The sequence below is a fragment of the Maylandia zebra genome, linkage group LG7 (genome assembly GCF_041146795.1).
Source record: "Maylandia zebra isolate NMK-2024a linkage group LG7, Mzebra_GT3a, whole genome shotgun sequence".
NCBI classification, from domain to species: domain Eukaryota; kingdom Metazoa; phylum Chordata; class Actinopteri; order Cichliformes; family Cichlidae; genus Maylandia; species Maylandia zebra.
The window spans coordinates 4,414,646-4,437,674 of record NC_135173.1 but is presented as its reverse complement, the minus strand read 5'-3'; the positions used below and the strand labels follow the sequence as shown (position 1 = coordinate 4,437,674).

Genomic DNA, 23,029 nt, shown 5'->3' with positions numbered 1-23,029 from the left:
ACGTTAGACCCTGAGGGATCCGAGATAATGACCTTGAAAGTAATTCCGATCTTTTCAACGAGTTCTCCTCCAGAGGAACAGAGAAGGATACATTATGCATGCAATCTATTATTAATGGTCTTGAGTCATGTTACGATCAGACATGGGCCCTCAGAAAATAACTGAAAAGTCTGTGCCTCTGGCCGGTTTGTCCTCTAAACACAGTTACATAAAAGCAGTTGCTTTTATATTAAAATATATATTATTCAGTGCAATTTGTGTCTTTTGTCTGACTGGTCATTTTACAGGATGTGCGGTTCAAGAGTTTTGAGGAAGCAAACTTTTATAAGGAGTAGACGACAGAAAGGGGGGAAATGAGCGGAGTACTCCCGTCCTTTACTGTTTGTATTCATATTAACAATCTTTATCAGGAGCTATATCGATGGTTTTTTTTATTGATCCAATTAAAACGCTTTGCTGATTCTTCCCGAGAGTCCATTGGTTGACAGCTGCGCTCTGTTTTCTCCGGTCCCGCCTCCATCTGTCAGCCTCTGCGCTTGAACGGCACTGTATGACTGTTGATGCACTGTAGGGAGATACTACTCTTAACTTTATGCCTGCATGGACAGTTCCAAAAGAAAACAAAAGAAAAGGGAAAAGAATAAAACATTTCAGTTGACAAGCTCGTGGAAGGCGCTTGTGTATCCACACTGCGTCTTCGTCGGTATTTTCCCCCACTTTTTCCAAGCCCTCTTTTTACAGTATGAAGCGCAGTTATGGCAAGGAGTAGCAAGTCAGTAGCAAGGACCCTGGAGGATTTGACGCTAGACTCGGGTTATGGTGGAGCCGCCGACTCCTTCAGGTCTTCCAGTGCGTCGCTGTGCTGCTCAGAGGCACATGGAGGGAATTATTGGCATTTAACCGACTCGATGCACAGTCGACACAACAGTCTGGACACTGTTAACACGGTCCTGGTCGAAGACGCCGAGATCCTGGAGTGCACCGGGCAATGCGCTAAACTACCCGAGCTTGAGGATGTGCCGTGGAGCCTCGGGGAAGTGGCGAGCGCTCTGAGCAAGGACGAGGAGATGAGCCTGCCGACACCACAGCAGGACGTCCTGCACAGGCTTTCGGTTCTGGTCAGCCGGGCCCTGGTCAGGGTCGCCAAGGAGGCGCAGCGCTTGAGTTTGCGCTACGCCAAATGTACCAAATATGAGATCCAAAGTGCCATAAAGATGGTCCTGGCGTGGACCGTGTCGATGAACTGCATCAGCGGGGCCCTCAGTGCATTGTCACTGTACAATATGAGCACAGAGGACGACAAGTTCACCCGCGGCAAGTCGGCGCGATGCGGACTCATCTTTAACGTGGGGAAGTTCTTCAGGTGGATGGTCGACAGCAGGGTAGCAGTCAGGATCCATGAGCACGCGGCGATCTACCTGGCCGCGTGCATGGAAAACCTCTTCCGTGATGTGTACGCGCGGGTGCTGCGCAGTGCGCTGCTGGAGCGGGATAACGGGATCCCCAAGTTTACTGTGGAGATCCTGGAGCAGGCCGTTAACAGTGATGCAGAGATATGGGGCTCTTTGCAACCCTGGCAACACCTGATCTGCGGGAAGAATGCAAATGGTAAGTTAAGGATAAAGCAGGTCAATTTAACAAGAACCCCCTTTCCACTTTGCATTCATACATGTACACATTTTAAATTATGCCACTTGCAGAGTTACTTCTCTCTCCCCACAGCAGGTTTTAAAATCAATAACAGACTGCACAAATGTCAGAACATTGAAGATTTATATAGATAAGTAGGCTGCATTCTCTCAGTTTCACTTTCTGCACGATTCCTGCAGCTCCTGCCTCCTCAAAGAACTGTGAAACTTTAAGTGACAGGAGGAAGGGATTCCTGCAGCTAGAATAGTGCTTTTCAAGAGTACTGGCGCTGCAAGCAATTGAACACTGACCAGTTGGTCTTCGTGTGAAACTGTGATCCCCTTTTGTCCAGATTGCCTCGTTTGTCCTCTGTGCAAAGTTAGACTGGAGCTGCTGTTCTCTCATATACTTCTCATACTGTATGTGGCTGTTTTGTTCAAAATGGGTGAGCACAGCATCCCTGGGTTGAGTTATTCACTCTTTCAGTAAAGGGGGCTCTGCCTGCAGTGATGCTATGCAGAGATGAGTTTCTGTTCTTTTCACCCAGAGCGAGGAATTTTATTTTCTGGGTATAGCAGCTGATTCTATTACAGAGTACCCAGACTTTTCAAGTGTTAATAATACTTTTTGTCTGGTGTCTTTGAAAATATCTGAATTCAATGGACAAGTCTAATAGTATTCTGACTTCACTGCCTTTTAACCAATACATCCGTAACCACTCTAAGACATTCTTGCCCCTGTTTTGATGGATGTTGTAAAAGCGCTGCTGTGACTCCTCTTGCAACAGGTTTACGTAATAAAAAAGGCCCTGGGGACGTATGTGCTGTTGTGTATTATGCAGAGTGATGCAAATAAAACTGAGTTATAGAAAGAGAGGGAGAATGAGAGACAGAGAGACAAAGTTAGAAAGACTGTGACTGTATTGATGAATCACCCACAGAAGAGAATAGTACTTCATTTTTACTGTGCCTTTTGTTTTAAGTGCATGTCAGTTGGTTTGCAATTTTCTTGCTTATTTGTTCACAGTGGTACAGGATTGTAGTTATTTAGTGAGACTCGTTTAGAGACAGGTGACAAATTACTAGAAAAACAAAGTACCTTAGTATGGTGTAAGGCCACCATGTGCCACAAGAACAGCTGTACCTGGTTCTCCAGTTTTCTTGGAACTCTGCTTTAGGACTGAAACATCATTCTTCCAGCATTCCCTAATTTGGTATTTTGATTATCTAACTTGTTTAGAATCTTCCATAAATGTTCAATTGTATGGTTATGAGGTGACTGCAAAGGCCATAGCAAACAATCCACATTTTCATACTCATCAAACCATTTGATGACCCTATGTGATCTATGGATGGGGCGCTATCATCCTGGAAAAGAGCGCTCACCTTAAAGATAATTTTCGGTGTAGGGGTCAAGCGTTCAGGCCTACCACAAACGCTCTCACTCACTTGTCAAGAACACAATGAAAATAATTCATCTGGATGTAGCCACATCTCTGTAGACCAGTGCCTAAGCTTTTTTTTGCACCACTGAACTGTCAAATGTGCATTCATCTTTGTAATGAGGGGTTTATACACTGCAACCCATCTAATATCCCTCTCTATGTAATTGTCAGGGCTGTTCTTGCTGACAGTCTGATCACGTCCTGCAAACATATTCTCAGTCACCTGAGGAACAGATCTTCTGCTTTCATTCTGCTACACATCACACTCACACAAGCATCATGTTTATCACATATGTTCTATGTTCAACACTGATTACTGATGTCTTTCTGATAGTTGTAATGTAGACTGAATTTCTTAATGAAACTCTACTCAGTTGGATATTCTTTGTGACTCCTGCCATCTGTGCCCCCTCTTTAAGTCCCTTAGTTTTTTTTCTTATGCTATCTTGACACAGAATCAGAATCACTTGAGCATGCTCAGCAGTTTTATACATGCTACATTGCATGATTGGATGATAATTGTTTAATTGTACCATGTAGTGCACCTGTGTGGAAGCATCTGCATTTTTGCTGTGTTTATCTACTCATTTATAAAAGCTTTTTTGCATAGCATGTGCATTTATTTGTAGTGATTGCAACACACACTGAATCTACACATGCAACAATGCCAGAATCGCCACATACAATTAAAAGTAGCACAATAGAACGTCAGAGCTTAGAGTATGAAGACACAATGCACAGTACTAAATATCAGGATTCACTCAGAAGGCACACTCAGGCCACTTGGCATGCGGTGAGGCTCCAGCTGTGGAAGAGGTGTGATGAGTGCTGACTGGTGTATCGGATTAGTGAATTGGATAAGATGCAAATAAAATATCTTGAGCATATGGAATATTGACATAAAGCTCAAGGCTAGGAAAATAACGTAGCGAATGAAATCATGCAATACCGTGTAATATAGCATTTCCTTAAAGGGTTAGGTAGTAATTATTGAACCACTAGCATAAAAATAAACATCAAAACACTAAAAATCAATATTTTAGATATGAATGTTTGAAAAGGTTTACAGCTTTACAGAGCTTATTGGTTCACCTATCTGTATTAGTGCATTTTTTGTCAGTTTTCAAATACTTTTAGCCTAGCACCTCAGCAGATACATGTTAGTGGCAAGCTAATGAACACAGTGAATCATTTAACAGCTACACAGAGGAAAAAACAATCTATAGCTTAATGAATCTTTAGAGGCAAAAGCAGTCTTAAAAGGAAAGTAAGAGTAGACCTACAATGAGGAGGTGGCAGGAAATTTGACTCCAAAATGAAGACATATTTCTGTATCTACATGATAGGAACTTGCTAGCAAACAGTTGCCTAAGAGGTGATAATATAACAGAGTTCAAAAGCTCATCCCTTACCACATTTTCTGTTCTAATGGCAAGATCTCTAAACCTTAAAGCACCCTACAGAGACAGAGAAAGCTGAAACACAACATCATTTGTTTTCTTCCTACTAAAACCAAACAGCCATCCAGTCTGAAGGTGGTTTGACCTTACCAGAGTCGCTGCCTGCCAAACTGAACTTCTATATCGCTCTATCCATTCTCTCTGTCTTACTCAGCCAAGTGGGAGTAATTTAGGTGATTTAGCCATATTATGCTAAAGCTAGTGACCCAGCTTTGTGAAGAGGACTTTATGAATATCTTGAGCCAAAGCTTATTTCTGTTTCTTTGTTGTCACAAATTCAATAAGGTGTTTTTCTTGTTTTAAGATTTAGGTTCAAATACCTTAATGATTTGCAAAGTCATTTTTAGAAGGGGGCTTCAGTTTCCCAGCAGCTTATAAAAGCTACACAGTTTGCTTTCTTGCAGCCAGATATATTAAAGGCCTGCTTGAAATCTATATAGTCAGTTTTAAACTTTATCTAAAATACATATATATATATTTGGGGGGGAAAAATTCCCAGCACGCCCCTGCGGGCGGTTTATCCTTCAAGCTCAGGTCCTCTACCAGGGGCCTGGGAGCTTGAGGGTCCTGCGCAGTATCTTAACTGTTCCTAGGACTGCGCTCTTCTGGACAGAGGTCTCCGATGTTGTTCCTGGGATCGGTTGGAGCCACTCGCCTAGCGTGGGAGTCACTGCACCTAGTGCTTCGATTACCACTGGGACCACTGTTACCTTCACCTTCCACATCTTCTCGAGCTCTTCTCTGAGCCCTTGGTATTTCTCAAGCTTCTCGTGTTCTTTCTTTCTGATGTTGCTGTTATTCTGAACCACTACATCGATCACTACGGCCGTCTTCTTCTGTTTGTCTATCACCACTATGTCCGGTTGGTTAGCTACCACCGGTTTGTCCGTCTGTATCTGGAAGTCCCACAGGATCTTAGCTCGGTCATTCTTCACCACCCTTGAGGGCATCTCCCATTTTGACCTCGGGACTTCCAGGAACAGCTAAGATACTGAGCGGGACCCTCAAGCTCTCAGGCCCAGGCCTCTGATAGCGAACCCAAACATATATATATATATATATATACACATATTCATCGAGATCTCAGGGCCTCCTCTCACCATGTGTGACTGTGTGTTATTTGCATTTGCAGGTGGGTGTTGGGTTTCCCTCCTTCAGCTGTGGTATCTTGTCAGAACAGGAAACTATTCTATATGGTGGGATATTTCTTATGGCTCCCGCTAGAGCTAGGACACAGTGATTCTTTGATTACCTTAATGACGTGTGCATGTCAGAAAATGTCTAGTGGAACGTGATATCCACCACGCAGGGATATCTCCCACCCTGGGGACCAGTTTGTAACCACACTTTATGTGTGAAATGACTTTCAAGTCTGGGCAAATCTCATTTGGTTTTTCAAAGGAAAGTTTCACCCTAAAGACATTTAAATAGTTGTTGTTAGTGCACTTTGATATACTTGATCTGCTTTATTTGTATATTGGTGGCATTTCTCTTACCCTTACTCAAATAATTATTAATGGCATACAAATTGGACCAAGTATTCATAACCTCATGGCTAAATAGCAACCATTTACAGCTGCTATATTCAGCTTTTTATGTTTGAAAGGGGCTACTCTTTACTGTGTGTATATAAATGTCTTTAAGATCATTTCTTTGGTTTAATGGGTGGCAACTGTCAATGTTGTGGAAATAGAGTAGTCGAGCAATTACAGCCGAGAATGAAACAGATTTTGGTGCAAAGCAGAATACAATGCAAGAGTACTGTGCTTATTTTATAGATTTCCAGTAGCCCGACTCCAAAAACGGCAATCAGTGATAACATTAGGGGTGTTGTCTTACAGCTGAATCTACTTTATAAGCATGATTATGTAATTGATTAATAACAAACAGACCTTTTATACATTCAGCTAATGATTACTTAATGATCTTAACAGATGGAAAAAGACAGAACATCTTCTTATGGTTAGTATATAGAGTAACCAGAGATGCAAAATGATGTAACATTGGATTTATCAACAGAAATTCAATGCAGCAACACCTTGCATCTTTGTGGAAGTGTTGCCAAGTGCTTGGGAAATACAACACTCTCGAGAGGTAATTTGAGATCTTTTAAACAACAGGCGTGCTGCTCTGTGGTATTGTTCTGCATGCATCCTTACTTTTTCTTCCATGATTAAAAAACAAAAAAAACAAAAACCTTTGTACTAACCAATGCACACTGTTTTTAACCACACCAAAAATAATACAACTTTCTCAGTAGGGCATACTGGAAAAATGTGTGAAATCACCAACTGAAAAGACAAATACAGAAAAAAGGGTTGTACAAAAAAAGTAAATTACAGCACTGAAGCACACCCATTGGAGAGCATTCTGCCATTACAGTGTGAAGTGCATAACAGAGGTGGGGGTTTCCTTTTAAAGTCTTAACAGCAGACCCTTCACTTAACATTTAACATTTACATTTACAAAATTTTGGTCATCATGCGAGACAAGCAGCTATCCAGTCGCTGAGTCTACAGTATGTGTGCTGTTGTAACAAGAATGCTTTACTGCTGTACGTTCAGATGTTTTAATTACGTTGGATCTCATCGCTGAAGTGCAAGAGCACTGGTCCAGCTACATTCCAGGTTTTTTGTTTCTTATTCACTTGCTGGTGTAGTTGTGCAAGGCTGGTGCCTGGTGCACATGTGTGTGTGGCGAAGGCAGGGAGACAGGAATGACTGCGGTTAGCAGCCGTACCACTCTGTACTGGTGGAGACCAGTCCCAATTATGTCTGGAAGAAAGATATAATATATCTGTACTAGGGAAACCCTGACACAGCAGCATAGACTTGGTCATGTAAGGCAGCAACAGACACTGGCGAGTATTGAAACACACGCTCAAAGAGCCACACATGGCCAGGGGTAGATCTGGTTTTAATTGTAAGTTTTTAGGAGGGAATGAGGAATGCTGATGTGACATGGTGTCTGGCACAATGAGGGGGAGCTTCAGCCAAGTTAGCTTCAGTTGATTAAGAGGAGACAAGTGATAAAATGTAGTTAATTCTGTACCCAGCTGGCGGTGCCTGCAATGGGCTGTGCATCATTTTTTTTGTTCTTTAGCAGCCATCCTTTTTTCTTATGCACTTCACTGGATTGTATAAACTTTCCATTGCCCGTGCGAGCATGTGTGTGTGTGTGTGTGCGTACATACGTGTGTTGGTGCATTCGGCTAGTGAGCTGCCATGAAACTGCAGTCACTGCACACTGAAAAGGAGACACAAAAAATAATCGTAATACTGTTAATGTTGTCCCCTATGACTTTTCAATGATGAATTGATGAAACTGCGTCTTGTTATTGTTATTTTTTCTGAAGAACAAGAGCAGGACAAAACAATACAATCGCCTCCAAAATAATCAATATTTATGAAAAATCACTTCATGGGTAAAACCCCCTGAACCACTGAGTGATGAAATTTAAGAAAACACTACTGGAGCTGCGGCAGCATTGACTAATTTAGCTCATTTTTATGTTTGACCTTTCCTACCAAAAAGAGATTTACTCCATTACAGCCCTGGCAGTGTTAACCCAGAAAGTGTGCACTTATTGCTATAAACTCACTCAGCATAATGTTTTTAGTTTCATGTTTACTGCCCGTGGAAGAGCTTTGCTATTTTTTCATGCCAGGATGACAATATCAAGGGAGCTTTAGCCGTTTTATTTCTGTCTTTGGGGTAAATTTGTTTCCCTCTGGACCAAATTGTCTGAGTGTTTTTTAGTAGGTTTTCCCAAAGCACAGATGGAAAGTTTACCTTTTGCAGTGTAGACACTAAAAATATGCCACTGCTGTGCAAGAATAGTTTGATAATTACTCTGCATCCAGTAAATCTGTGGCTAAGAATGAATTGTTCAAGATGTCGACTTTGGAAGAAAAGCAATGAGAGAGGAAGCGGCACAGATGGCAAGGATCAAAACAGGAAAATCCATAAGAGAAGCTGTGGGTGACAGATGAGACCTATACAAGCAATGTCTCCTGCTTATTATAGCAGGAAGAAAAGTCTGCGCAAACAAGTACCAGCAAGTGGATTAGCTAAGGTGAAGCATCAGTATCTATTACATTTTTTTGCAGCTCTGAATTCCTTTTGTTGTATAGAGGGAAATGATCCTATTTAAGTAACATCCAGTGTGGCTGGAAAATATGAAGAAAATACTGGTAAACAAGCTTTGAACTTGTTTTCCCTCTTTGATGTGAGCCGAGCAAAACTCGAAGAAATTGTCTTGTCACTGGTAGAAAAAGTGATTTGTGTGTTAAAGACAGCTGCATGTCAGGACATACCGGATTCACAGTTGGTGAACTGTGAACCAAATTCCAAGATATTTACATAAACAGATTCATGCATGCATCTCACACACACAAATACACACATACAACACTTCCATCGTCTCCCATCAGATAAATGCTGCAATCAGCAGAGCGTGCTTTCGGCTAACACAATGCGCCATCCCGTGTTGTGAGCAGCACCAGTAACAAGCTTCGCTGTGCTAATACATTTAGGCCCGTATCATCTAACCTGTTGTTGTTTGATCACAGTAAGACAACAATGAGAGGCAGCAAATGTTGCAGATCATTTCATTGCGAGAAATCCATTTGCAGTGACAGTTAGCTTCCTCTAGATGGGTCTGGTTAATGTTTAGCTGATAATATTAAAGAAGTTTATTTGCTCAGAGGACCTAGTGACACCTGTTTAACAAATGTTTAGATGATTCCTTTGATTTAAACGCTCACACTTAGAGAGAAACACCCAGTTTTTCTACTACCTCCCCCACTCATGAAACTTTGTGTTGTTTCCCACTGAATGTCAGAACTGTAAATAAAGACTTCTTGATGCATGCTCAATCATCCAGGTAAGTAAATCTCCAAAAGTTGATTCTGTTCATCTGGACGTAGTGTTTTGTGGGCTGGTTTCAGTCATTATGCAAATGTACTGTTTATATTCTTGTCTTATATATAACAACAGGGCGAAGGCGCTGCTCTTGTGGCGACCTGCAGCAGGTGTTTATTGGCGTTTTCTTTCTCTTTTTCTTTTTCTTTTTAACTTTGTTTTAACTCTGTTCTTAACCGTGGTTTTAACTTTTTGCCGAGATGGAGATCTTCTACACCTTAGTTTTATTGTTGTTGGCGATATTCACCTGGAGTCATTCACTCTCACTGACAATCACTTATACACGCGAAGAACTACTTGGATTACGGTGGTCCTGTTTGTCTATCTACGACTCTTCTAATGCTCGGACAGATGTGATTCTTGGTGAGGATTTATTTTCCCGGTCAAAGACTAATTTTGGAAAGCCCCGCCGCTTGAGAAAACGCGGAAAGAAAGGCGGCGTGCGTCAGCGTGTAAGAAAACTTCGGAGGAAGAATTGTGTTCCTCTGCCTTCTATGATTCTGGCCAATGTCCAATCTCTTAGGAACAAAACGGATGAATTACAAGGAAATGTGCTTCATCTACGGGAATACAGGGAGGCTTGTCTGATGGTGCTTACCGAGACGTGGCTGACCGATATGGACAGTGACACTTCACTGCGAATCAGCGGCTTTGGGACCCCTGTCAGATTGGATCGGAACTGTGGAGTAACACGCAAATCTCACGGAGGAGGGGTTTGTTTATATATCAACCAGGGCTGGTGTAATAATTTTACTGTGCGGGAGCGGTTGTGTCTTCCTGACATCGAGCTCCTTTCAGTATCTGTCAGGCCTTTTTACTCACCGAGGGAGTTCCCTCAAATTTTTGTCACTGTTGTTTACATTCATCCTAAGGCTGACGTTAAAGTTGCTGCCGATGCCATTTTTAAAGTGGTACGCAATCTGCAGACTCTCTCACCGGATGCTCCTAATTTTATTCTTGGTGATTTTAACAATTGTAATCTTAAGAAATCACTGAACAATTTCTTTCAATATGTCACTTGTCCTACAAGGAATAACAAAACGCTGGATTTGTGTTATGGACCAATTAAGGCGGCATATAAGTCTGTGGCTGGACCTGCGCTAGGTTCTTCGGATCACAATGTTATTCACCTCCTCCCTGCTTACAGAAGTGAAGCGGACTAATGTCTGGACAAAAGACAGTTGTGTAGCCCTTCAGGGGTGTTTTGATTGCACTGACTGGTCCTTGTTTCAAGAGAGCACTTCTGATTTGGATGAACTCACTGATGTGGTGTGTAGCTACATCTCTTTTTGCAGACTCTGTGGTTCCAGTCAGAGAATTTAAGACTTTCCCTAATAACAAACCGTGGCTCTCTAAAGATATTAAGGATCTGATTCTTAAAAGGAAAATTGCTTTTAACAAGGGAGACGTTCCCACTATGAGAATATTGAGGAAGGAGGTGAGGGCTGCAATAAAGATCGCCAAGATGAGGTACAGAAATAAGATTGAGGCAGAACTCAGCAGTAACAACCTCAAAAGAGCTTGGCTTGGTATGAAAACAATGGCAGGGCTACACACGAAAGGTAAAACTAGCATTACTGGCTCTGACTTCTTTAGTGATGAAGACATTTGAGAAGATAATTAAGAAGGAGATTTTAATGCAGGTTGAACACCATCTTGACCCCTTCCAGTTCGCCTATAGAGCAGGGAGAGGTGTGGAGGATGCTGTTGTCACACTCCTGCATCTCTTGTATAAGCATCTTGAGGCCCCCCACACCCATGCAAGATTATTATTTGCTGACTTTTCATCTGCATTTAATACAATTCAACCCCTCTTACTTGCTGACAGGCTTTACAATCATTTCAAGCTTGACACTAGTCTGGTCGGCTGGGTGACAGACTTTCTGATCAATAGGTCACAATGTGTGAGGGTGAATCATGTATTTTCTGATGTGCTTTCCTCCTCCACTGGATCACCCCAGGGTTGCTGCCTCTCTCCCCTTCTGTTCATTCTGTACACGAATGAGTGTCGCAGCAATTTCACAAACAGACACATCCTGAAGTTTGCTGACGACACAGTAATCGTCAGTCTTCCAGTGGGGATGAGTCAGGCCATGGACAGGTTGTAGATGATTTTGTGAATTGGTGTGATGAGTCCTTCCTTTCACTTAATGTGTCAAAAACTAAAGACATGATTATTGATTTTAGGAAGTCCTCTTATAGCTCATCACCCACTATCATTAAAACTGCCGATATTGGGATCGTTGAGAGTTATAAATATCTAGGTGTGGTACTTGACCATAAACTGTGTTTTGAATCTCATGCTGATGCCACTACTAAAAAAGTTCAACAAAGACTGTTCTTTTTAAGAAAAATGAGATCTTTTAATGTCTCATCTGAGATGTTGTCCTTGTTTTATAGAAGTTTTATCGAATCTGTGATGTCTTTTTGTATCGCTGCCTGGTTTGGTAACCTGACGGTGAAGAATAAGAATCGGTTGGGACTTCTGGTAAAAACTGCTAGCAAAATTTCAGGGCGCTGGCAAGATGGACTTTTGGCCATTTACAATAGAAATGTGCTTAGAAAGGCTCATTCTATTATTAATTGTGTGAACCATCCACTTCACAGTGAGTTTGAGTTGTTGCCTTCCAGTCGCCGTTTTAGAGTACCTCCGAGGAGGACTAAAAGACTCCAGGTCTCTTTTATCCCTACTGCGTCTTGTCTCCTTAATGGCAAATAATTGTCCTTGAACTTTCTATCATTATTATTGTTATTATTATTTTATAGTATTGTTCTGTTTATTTTTATCCTCCTGCTGCTAAACTAATTTCCCCTTGAGGGACAATAAAGAAATTGAATTGAATTGAATTGAATTGAATTGAATTGAATAAGATTGGGGAAACCTAGAGACCCGGTGCACCTAAACGCGTAGTGAGGGTGTGCTGGGAACGCCTAGCAGAGGCCCCAGTCTGTGAGATCAGAGTTGAGCAGAGCTTCAACAGCATTCCAAGGGAGACTGGGGACATTGAGTTCGAATGGACCATGTTCAGCATTTCCATTGCTGAAGCTGCTGCATTGAGCTGCGGCTGCAAGGTGGTTGGTGCCTGTTGTGGTGGTAATCCCCAAACCAAATGGTGGACACCAGAGGTGAAGGGAGCCACCAGGCTGAAGAAGTCCTATCGGGCGTGGTTAGCCTGTGGGATTTTGGAAGCAGCTGACAGGTACCGACAGGCCAAGCGGAATGCGGCTCAGGCAGTGGCTGAAGCAAAAACTCGGGTGTGGGAGGAGTTCGGAGAGGCCATGGAAAAAGACTTTCGGACTGCCTCGAAGAGATTCTGGCAAACCGTCAGGTGTCACCTGAGTAGAGCCACTGCTCCTCCACATCGAAAGGAGCCAGCTGAGGTGGTTCGGGCATCTGACAAAGATGCCACCTGGGTGAGGTTTTCCGGGCATGTCCCACTGGGAGGAGGCCCCGGGGCAGACCCAGGACACGCTGGAGAGATTATATCTCTCGGCTGGCCTGGGAATGCCTTGGTGTTTCCCCGGATAAGCTAGAGGAGGTGGCTGGGGAGAGGGAGGTCTGGGCTTCTCTGCTTAGGCTGCTGCCCCTGCGACCTGGCCCCGGATAAAGCGGAAGAAGATGGATGGATGGATGGATGGATGGATGGATGGAAACCTGCAGTCAGCTGAGACTGAAGAAGTCACTTGGATGAGTGACGAAACATTTCTCCCATAAAACGCTACGTCCAAATGAACAGAATCAACTTTTGGAGATGTAAATAAAGACGGAAAAAAAATGTGACTTGTGTTTATTCTCTTTTGTCTTGGAAGTTAGATGAAAAATATCCAAGTTCATATACCTTTTGCAGGGTAAATGTAAAGGCACAGCTTGTGGACTGGAAGCGTCACATAATAATAGAAAAGGAAAGGAGCTTTGCCTGCCTGTCTAAGGAAACCACATTCACATATTATCAATTTTACAGCTTGCTTAGTAACAAAAACTGTGTTATTGTAGGATCTACCTTATTATATAAAGCACCTTAAGGCCACTGTTGTTGTGATTTGGTGCATATAAATAACGTTGAATTGAACTGAATGGAAGAAAATAGGTTGGCTGTGTTTTTACTTATGCTAGACATTGCTTAGTTGCAGTCAAAACAAACAAATGAACAAACATAAGACCACTTGTATCCTTTCAGAAATAATTATCTTATTGTATCCCCCAAAGTTGTCAGTGTCCTGAACATTTACTAGGGATTAGTCATAGTGGACACACTTTTGCGGTGACTGAGTCATTAGGGTGAAACTGAGTTTGAATTTCTGAATTAACATACTAACAGTATTCTGACCTTTGATCAAGAAACTAAGCTGCAAAGTTGGAAATTTTCCACTCCTGTGAAAGAGGAAATACATAGGACGCTACATGTTAGCAACACTGATGCTTGTTTTTATTTACACTTTTTCATATACAGAATTTTTAGCTTACGTTTTGATGTGACAGAACCAATTACTCATTCAAAGTTACATTGAATGTAAAAGCACTGGATACAACTCAACAAGCCTTTATCTGAACTGCAAGATTTGTTATGTAATATTTGAGGCCAAAGGGTCATATTGGATTATACTTTTTTCCCTTTGATATCCATTTCTGTAACTTGGGTCTGTATTGACTGATGCTGAAAATTCATTTTGATTCAGTACGTCACATGCACACTCTGCTGGGTTAAACACTTTAAATACTGTAAACAGGTTCCACACTGATTTGCACCAGTTGTTGTGTAAGAACATAACTTTGCATGCTGATAGTAGTTTGGTATCAAAATGCAGTGGGACCCTTAAAATCGGAGAAAACAACCAAACGTGATTACATCAACCTCAAAATGTCCACTTTCAATCAATCTGCTTCACTGGCAGTACTTGTAAATCAGTAACCGTTTTTCTAGCATTTCTTAGACTTAAACTCTGCAATCACCTGCATGGGTCTTAATTCAGTTCAATTCAATTTTATTTATATAGCACCAAATTACAACAACAGTCATCTGAAGGCGGTTTATATTATAAGGTAGAGACCTACAATAATGGAGAGAAAAACCCAACAATCAAGATGTCTATGTTCTAATCTTATATGGAGAGATTAGGTAGAAATGTAACTTTCTGGGGAACAACAACAGAATTAATGATAGTTTGATGTTGTGGAATAATCTGATCTTAATGCAGTTAATGGCCTGAAGAACTCTTTAACCAAGGTGTTTATTGTCCTTGACGATATATTTCCCTTCTGCTGTTATTTTTCTTTGTATGTACTGACTCTATTGTACTTTTTAGTCATTTTTTAATGAAGTGTGTACAGTTGTCTTTGAACATTGAATTGACTACAAGAGAGCTACATATTGGGGCTTAGTAGTCCTCAAACAGGCAGTAGATTTGCTGATACAGTACCGATTCTTTCTGCAGGACCAGTATCCTATTACCACCCATTTGAGCTCATACCATTGACCTTCAGAGTATGCGTGTGTCACTGCATATACCGTCAATGTATACCTGTTTGCACAAAGTGAATGCACTGTTTCTCATTCTGTTTTTCTCTGTGAAATTGCCTCAATCATAGTATGTTGCATAAGCGATTTATCCAGCTGATTTTCCTAGGCCTAATCAAGATGTGAATGAACTGATGTCTTCTACTTGTCTGTCCTCACTTATTTCTCTGTCTTTTATCCTTTTGTCTCATTTATGCTGCTGCCCGATTTTTGCTTCTTCAATTTCCCCTGTCTGTTTCAGTCCGGCTTTCTCATTCAGTGCAGAGTTTGTGTGATAACAAATCACACAAACTCTGCCACTGCCTAGAAGGAGAACTGGTGCCGAGCTGAGGTAACCTTGTCCCGTCCTACATATCTGGCAGGGCTCTTAAAGTTCTGTCAATGTAGACATGGAAGGCCCCATTGGGGAGCCCGGGGTGAGCACACGCTACACATGCAGACATATGTGTCTGAACCGTGACAGATCTCCTCCAAATTGAACTGCAGTCTGTAACTATAGTCTGTACTGTGGAGTGGATGGTGGCATGTGTTGGTGATGTAAGCGAATTGGAAAAGTGTCAGACATCAACAACAAAATAAGCTCCACACATACAACACCAAACAGTTGGTTTTTGCTCGAAATGTGTTGAACATCTTTTTAGTCCTTCAGTCCAGCTGAATGAGTTTGCTCAACCCCCGACTGAACCAGCAACATGTGGTACAGATTACCACAGGAGAAGGTACATGTCGATTTTGCTCATGACATTTTTTATTACTAACATATGCTGGTTCCTGCTTTACTCCCACAGCATTGTCAAAGCGGATCAGAGACTGGCAGAACAACCGCAGTGAAAAGACAGATGCCAACAGTGACTGTAATGTCTACTCTTTTCTGAAAAAAAGAAAGAAAGAAACACTGAAACACCACACTGTACCTTTTGTTATTGCCGGCATTAGCGGTGAACAGTACCTAAACCCACATGATAAATATAACCGGGCACTAATGTGTCTAAGTCAGAGTTCTGCGTATTGTAATCATCATTCCTCTAACTTTCCTGTGGATAAATTATTTTCATTGCCATGTTGTGCTCTGCTAAACCCACTTTGTCCTATTTTCAAAAACTTTAGAGAAATTGGTAATTAATGACACAGTTATGTGATGGCTACACATGAAGAAGATCTTTCAGAAATCTCTGTGGCAAATGGATTTAGACAAAGACTTAAAGTAAAATACTGCGAAAGGGTTAAATATCCTTTTTTAACCCCTTTTTGACAGCCTCTTTGCAGTTCAGCTTTATGTCTTCATAGTGCAACATAAGACAGCTTGTGTTTATGCACTCACCAAATTATTATCTTTTACAATACACACTCACGTGAGAAACTATAATTATGTCTTTGGGTTAGAGTCAGTTTAAAGCAGCTGTTGATTGTGTCGTTTAATACTGCCTACTTCCCAATTAAGGAGTTCAGTGTAATAGAATTTATTGTGAACTTATCGACAAAGTGTAGAAACACTTTCAGACGATACTCAGCTCATTTTCTCCGCACCACTAATTACGTCATTGCTCACAGCTAAAACCTGACAGAACACCTGCTGAAAAAAGTTAATGTGGCATGCTTTTTTTTATTATACTGAGTGTGTTTTCTCGATTAATTCTTAAAATGATCTTAGAATAGTTCATGTTATGATATGCTCCTCTCATTCCTCATTCCGCTGTGTTTTTTCCATTGTTGAAATACATGATGGTATGTATTAACATTTATTATTTGGACAAAAAGTATTGGACCACATCTCTTAATCTCTCACTTCAGTTGTTTTTAGTTCCATTGCCAAAGTTGTATAAAATCAAGCACCTGGCAATGCACTTTACAAACATTTGGGAAAGAATGAGTCGTTCTAAAGAGCTCGTTTAATTCAAGTGTGGTGCTCTAAAAGGACGTATGCACAAGTCAGTCTGTGAAATGTATTTCCTCCTGGTATTATTGAAAAGTGTTTAGAAACCACAGCAACTCAGCCACAAAGTAGCAGACCATCTAAAATCACAGAGCATGGGCAAGTAGTGCGTAAAAGTCGCCAGCATGGCTAAGTCAATAACTACAGAGTTACAAGCTTCCTCTGGCATTAACGTTAGCGCCAAAACTGTGCACCAGGAGCTTCATGGTTTCTATGTCTGAACAGCTCCTTCATGTGTAATGTGTAGGTGGCCCACTACTTTTGTCAGAATAATGTATTTGGTTAGCATCCAGTAGTTTTCATCAAGCATTGTGGGATACTTTGACTCCACTATCCATGGGGCATGCAGTCAGTTCAAGTAAGGCGAGCTGCTTTTAAATCTCTACACAAATTAATAAAAATTAAAAGGTATAATGACAACCACTGTACTACACTAGAAAGTGACAAAGTGTCTGACACAGTTGATGTCTTGTTTCAGTAACAAGCTATATAAAGGATAGTGTTTAAGTTTTAATAATACTGTAAATACTGTAAGTTAGATCTGTTCTGATAATCTGATGGTCAGGAACGAGCTGAACGTAATTAAACACCATAATAACAACGATGGTGCTTCTGAGGTGCTGCTACAATCAGCTGTTGCTGCTTTTTCAAACACATTGTCTTGGCATGAAGCTTTAAACTTGCAAGTCATATAATTTGTTTCAGTGCAAAATACTGAAACATTTACAGACATTTTTGTTAAGAGGGTTTTTGACCACAGGGTGCCTTTAATAATTAAAGCTAATTTCTGGGAAACACTCACACTGCTACCACAGTACAATAGTGGTAAAAAGCCTCTAAAATGAGTCAACGTCATTATTATACTCTGTTGTTTTAGCTTAGCTGTTGTCGCTTGTTGGACAGACAGAGGTTGGGTGCAGTATCTGACTCATGGGATAGAAAGGAGTTAAGAGGATGACACGATGCTGCTGAGACAGGTGTGTCTGTCAGTTTTATACCTAGCATGATGTTGTACCAGCTCTGATGCACTAGAAGGCTGTTCACTTTCAGATTATCTTCAAACCTAATGAAAGATGCATGGATTGGGGAATTTTCACGATTTCCAAGAATCACATGACTATTTTGTATTTGAGCATCTGGAACTGAATCATCTTTGATGCCTCAGAGTTAAAGTATCTACACTTTCTTACTCATCTCATTTAGCTCGAGGCTTCTGTTTTCTTATGGGAAATATGCCGAATGTGATAATTCAAACATTTTTTCATCCTCCGCTGGAAGAAATAAGACGTGGTTTATCCTGTATCTGATTACAAAGATAAGACCTTTGTCATTGGGGTTGAAGGAGATTCATGCAACAGTTGCACCATTAGTTAGATCCCCATATACCGTTCCAAACATAAGTCTTCAATACATGGTGTACACGAACGGAGGAATGTAGCTCCAAAGAGTTTTGAAATAAGGCTTACTGGCATACAAAGGCCCACCTCAGAAAATTTCAAAATCAGACTCCTTCTTCTTCCAGGATATAAATTATTGATGGTCTCCAGGCGATGATGACTGCAAAACCGATTTCTGCTGGTGTAACCTTTTGCACACCTGCAGAACATATTGTGAATGAAGTGATAACTTCAGCTGGCTGCACTAGCACAAAGACCCCAAGCATAATTTTCAAGCGTGTGTTGTGTACTTCGTGAGATCATACGGCATTATTGAAAAAGAGAAGGGGGGAAGAAGAGTAGCAGATAGAGGGCAGGGCATAAAAACACTGGGACCGAGGGCTCAAAAACAGAAGACTGCACATTTTGTATGTCAGATGACAGAGGGCTGAGTCGAGATCTGAAGTGAACTATTAGGGCTGACACTGCTGGCAGGGAAAGCTGCATCCATCCAGTTTTGTCTCCTTGCTTGCCTGTCAGTGGCTTGAACCAAGCAGTCTAAGCGCCATCGAAAACAGCGCAGCCACAGTGACAGTAAAGTCCAGCACTCAAAAAAGATGCATGACAACTACTCAGAGAGGGAGGCAGGAGCTGCAGCAGTACAATGAACTACTGATGAATGCACTTATTCAAAAGGAGACAGCTGGACGTATAAGAGGATGTCCTTTTACGTACCAGCTGTAATAACAACACAGCAAAGATTTGATTTTTATGTTTTTCATCTCAAACACGCTCCTACTGATAATGACCCCTAATTAGTAGGCTTCATATTCTATCAGTCCGTGCTTCTGCCTCACAACATTACGAAACCGAGATCAAAACTGTGATACAGATGTCCGCAGTATCCTATCTTGGCTCCATTTTTCTGTACCGTGATACCCATGTAGAGTTGTTAATGCTTTGGGATGGTTAAATGGTAATAATCTCTCTGGCAGCAAGTGAACTGGAATTGCTCTAAAGTAATAGAGATAATTTTTTGTTCATGATCCAATCATAACGGAGCGATCAGGCCTGTGGTAAAATTTGTAATCCATTCCTTCTAAAGAAAAAAACGAGGGACGAACTAAACCATGGTTTTGGAAAATTGTTACACTCCTAATCTGTGCTGCTCCTTTGCACTTTACAAATGGCCTGGTGTATACATTGCGTGCCTTACATAATTACATTGCATTTCTGTGCAGAAGTGAGATAAACTTAACAGCACTGCCAAATAATTTCTTTAAGCACCAGTGTTGTCTTGGCCTTTTTTATCTTGATGATGCCCTCTCACACCCAAATGCTCAGCACAGTTTTAAGTTGTAAGGCAAATTCCTCTGTAAAAAATGGGTTGCAGGCACTGGAGATAAAGACCCTGCCCTTTGGCCTCTGCTGCTACTTCTGGCTGTTTGATAACAAAAACAAAGGCAGAGAGAAAAAAGCTCCTCGGGGTTGACGAGTGATGTCGACCCCAGTGTGACCCTCTGTGGGGGCAAAGAGATTATCAGATAGACATCATAGTGTCTGTTTTAACTGGTGCAGCTGAGGAGGCGATGCTTTATCTCGAACATCAGAAACCGAATACTCTGCTTCTTCGTGCTAAGCACACTGTCTATACGTAGCGCTGATTTTCAGACTGATTGTGGCTTTAATGGATAAAATGAAGCCGGATTCACGCTGATCAAAAAGAGTGGGAGCATTCTTCTTGTCAACGTTTGGAAATTGCAGTGAGAGAGTTTAATGCTATATACCGCTGTAGACCTACATATTTAGATTTAGCCTTGTGGGCTTACCCATGCCTTACAGTGACTGATTTGAGTGATAGCGCAGCATATTGTTCTGAAGAAGAACATTCTCGCCGCTGCTCTAATGTCAGAGCGTGTACTTGGATCAGTCAAGGATCTAAGTGTATACTATGATATGATTTTCTCCATGGACAAGGATTACTGCTGAAGATTCAAAAGAGATATGAGTTATTTGCATATTAATTCTGACAGGATGAGAGTGAGTCTGTTTCTTTCAAAAGGCATACTGGATTTTACTGACTTGCTTGTACCCAGATTCATGTTAAGCACAGATATTGTGAAGGTTACGAGCAAACAGATGCTTGACAGAAAGGGTTATTTTATGTATAATCGAAGTCAGGTAACCATGAGTGTATAATTTGTGTGCAGAGATTTGAAATGTGTCCCCTTTGTGATGCAAATAAATCATGTCTAACTTATCACATGAGGTCTGCCTCTCAAGGCCTGATTGTCAGCAGGAGAAAAACGAGAGCATTGCAAGGATGAATTTGATCTGCTCAGAGACCTGGGACAGATAAATCTTTCAGTTACTTCCAGATGACAAAGTCACATTTTCAAGATTTTTTATTTCTTACCAGAAATGTTGACATTTGGGATCAAGTAGATGAGTGTGATAAGCTTCGTGATAAGCACTTATATAGAGCAGCTAATGGTTTCAAATGATTGAAAGTCCTATCAAAATGTCTCCTCCTATGAGTTAAAGGTCAAACAGTTATGACTTAAAGCAGAATTTGGATATCTCAGTATAAAACAGGTTTACATAGTATATAGAGTCACACCTAAACAGACCAGTCATAATTTTTAGATTTATTGGGCAATGAGAGTTCAGCCTATCATGTCATATTTGACTTCAGATTCAGAAGTGTAAGAGCTCTAGTATGACTCCTTGAAACTGTCAGAAAAGACTTATACAGCTCATCTTTGAAGCAAAACGCTTTTGTTTTTTTAAGTGTCCACCATTTTTGAATTTCTGAGTGATGTTGGATGCATGGATTTGATGCAGCTTCCCTCAAAACCCTATAAAATTCACACATCATAAGTACAAATCATGACCAGAGGAGAAGTAACTCTAGATATATCTAGTGGATTCACTCTGCACCGCTGGCAGGGTCTCAGTGGAATTTAAACCTCATTAAGAAACCATGAAAATATGCTTTACTTTGAAAATCAAACCTACTATATTTCTGTACACATGGAAACTGCATAACACAGCTAGCACTCTGATTTGCTGAGCTCTTCTCGTGTATTGCAGGCGCATTGGAGCCACTCTGAGAAAAATTATGAGGTGGCAATAATACTTACTCTGTACCAAGGCGGCTGGCTTCAACAGTCGAATTCAGTGGTAAAATAATATCCTCAGTCTGTGTACAAGCTAGAAATTCTGCATTTAATATCCTAAAAAAGCAGTTTTAACCAAACAAACACACTCACATAGCCACTATTACACTGCCTGTGTTCTCTACTGTTATTTTGTATTTGCTAGAAATGTTAGCTGTTCTATATGAGGACTTTGTCTGGATCATCAAATGTGCTTTTGATTTGTAGTCGATGGCCCCGAAGCCCATAATGATGTGTCTTTAACAGCGTACAACAGCTGAACTCTGAGGGCCCAAAACCACTGCAGTGATATCACTATGTTGCAGCTCAGGATGAAGGAAGCTTTAAAAAACATCTTTTAAAAAAAAATAAAAGCAAGCCACATCATATTATCTGTTCTGTGTTTATGAAATGAACTCCACTTAATTAGTTGATTCTGTCCTTGTAAGTAAACACAAGCTGCTCCTTCACAGTATCAGTGCTGCCTGCAGGGGACATTTTCTCATTTCTAATCATTAATTGCTCATTTGCGTCTGATTCGTATGGGTTTCACATGTTCACTTGGAGCTTTGCTAATAAAAAATTGCCCCATGACATCACAGCACAATGCGCCTCTCCGGATCCATTTGGATGAGACAGCATACCGAACAGAGAGGACCCACATGCTTGAGTTGTGGTTGTGTTGGTTTTGGGGTTTTTTGTCCCATGGTGTAATGAGGGAAAAATGGCAAAGATCCACATGAAGAAAGATTTGTCATGAGAACAACATTCAATGATCCACAAGCAAGAAGCCCCCCAAGCACGCTTTGCGATGACAACATTAAATTTGCTCATACGGAGGTCTTTTCTTTCTTTCTTTAGTGAGTTATTCAAGAAATACATCTTATAGGAAAGTAAGATGAATTTCCTGTCCTTGATCATGCCTTTGTGTGCATGAGATCAAGAGCGACTCGTGACCCCTCCTGATCTGTTATTAAAGTTTCTAAGAGGAATATTGTGGCAACATAGGACAACAAGAAACTGCACAGACCCATCGCTTATTTTTAATAGTTCTGTTTGACAGAGAGATGATTTCTGACACTGTATTATTTAGCATTATAGGCACTCTTAGATTAATTGCTTCTCCTCATGTTTCATGTGAGATTATTTAGGGTCATATTAACACGCAGACACAAAACTGACATACATCTGCTTCAAGGCTGTTAAAAAAAGCAAATTGAAGAATATGTCGAGACCTATTCCAAATAAGAAATTTGAACATTTACTACAACAATGAGGTCAGGGTCTAAATTGCTTGCCTGGCTTACACTGATGATAGAAGGGGAGCTGATATAGGTCACCTGGTTGAGCAGGTGAATCATAAGCCTGTTGCAGAGCCTGCTTTGAATCTTCCCTTATGCCATGATTCCCTGAGTGTCTTCCCTGCTCTCTCTCCCAGCTCTCCAAAAAGCGCCCCAAAAATAATAATGGTAGATGGGGAAAGGCACAGATCTGAGATTTGGCAACAAAGCCTGTGCTGATGACCGCAAAGTGAATTTTCTGTCTTACCTGTTCTGTTCTGCTAGTGTCAGGTTCCTCGAGGGGGAAGGA

At 41.1% G+C, this 23,029-nt stretch overlaps 1 protein-coding gene across 2 annotated transcripts in view; it reads left to right on the top strand.

Annotated features, from left to right (window-relative positions):
* The first annotated feature begins 538 nt into the window (after positions 1-538).
* Positions 539-23,029, top strand: part of btbd11b (BTB (POZ) domain containing 11b) — a 78,380-nt gene continuing 55,889 nt past the window's right edge. For both annotated transcript variants that reach the window (XM_004570793.4, XM_004570792.4), the window contains exon 1: positions 539-1,608. In XM_004570793.4, the coding sequence (XP_004570850.2) occupies positions 756-1,608 (853 nt within the window). In that variant the 5' untranslated portion in view covers positions 539-755. The remainder of the gene's footprint in view (positions 1,609-23,029) is intronic.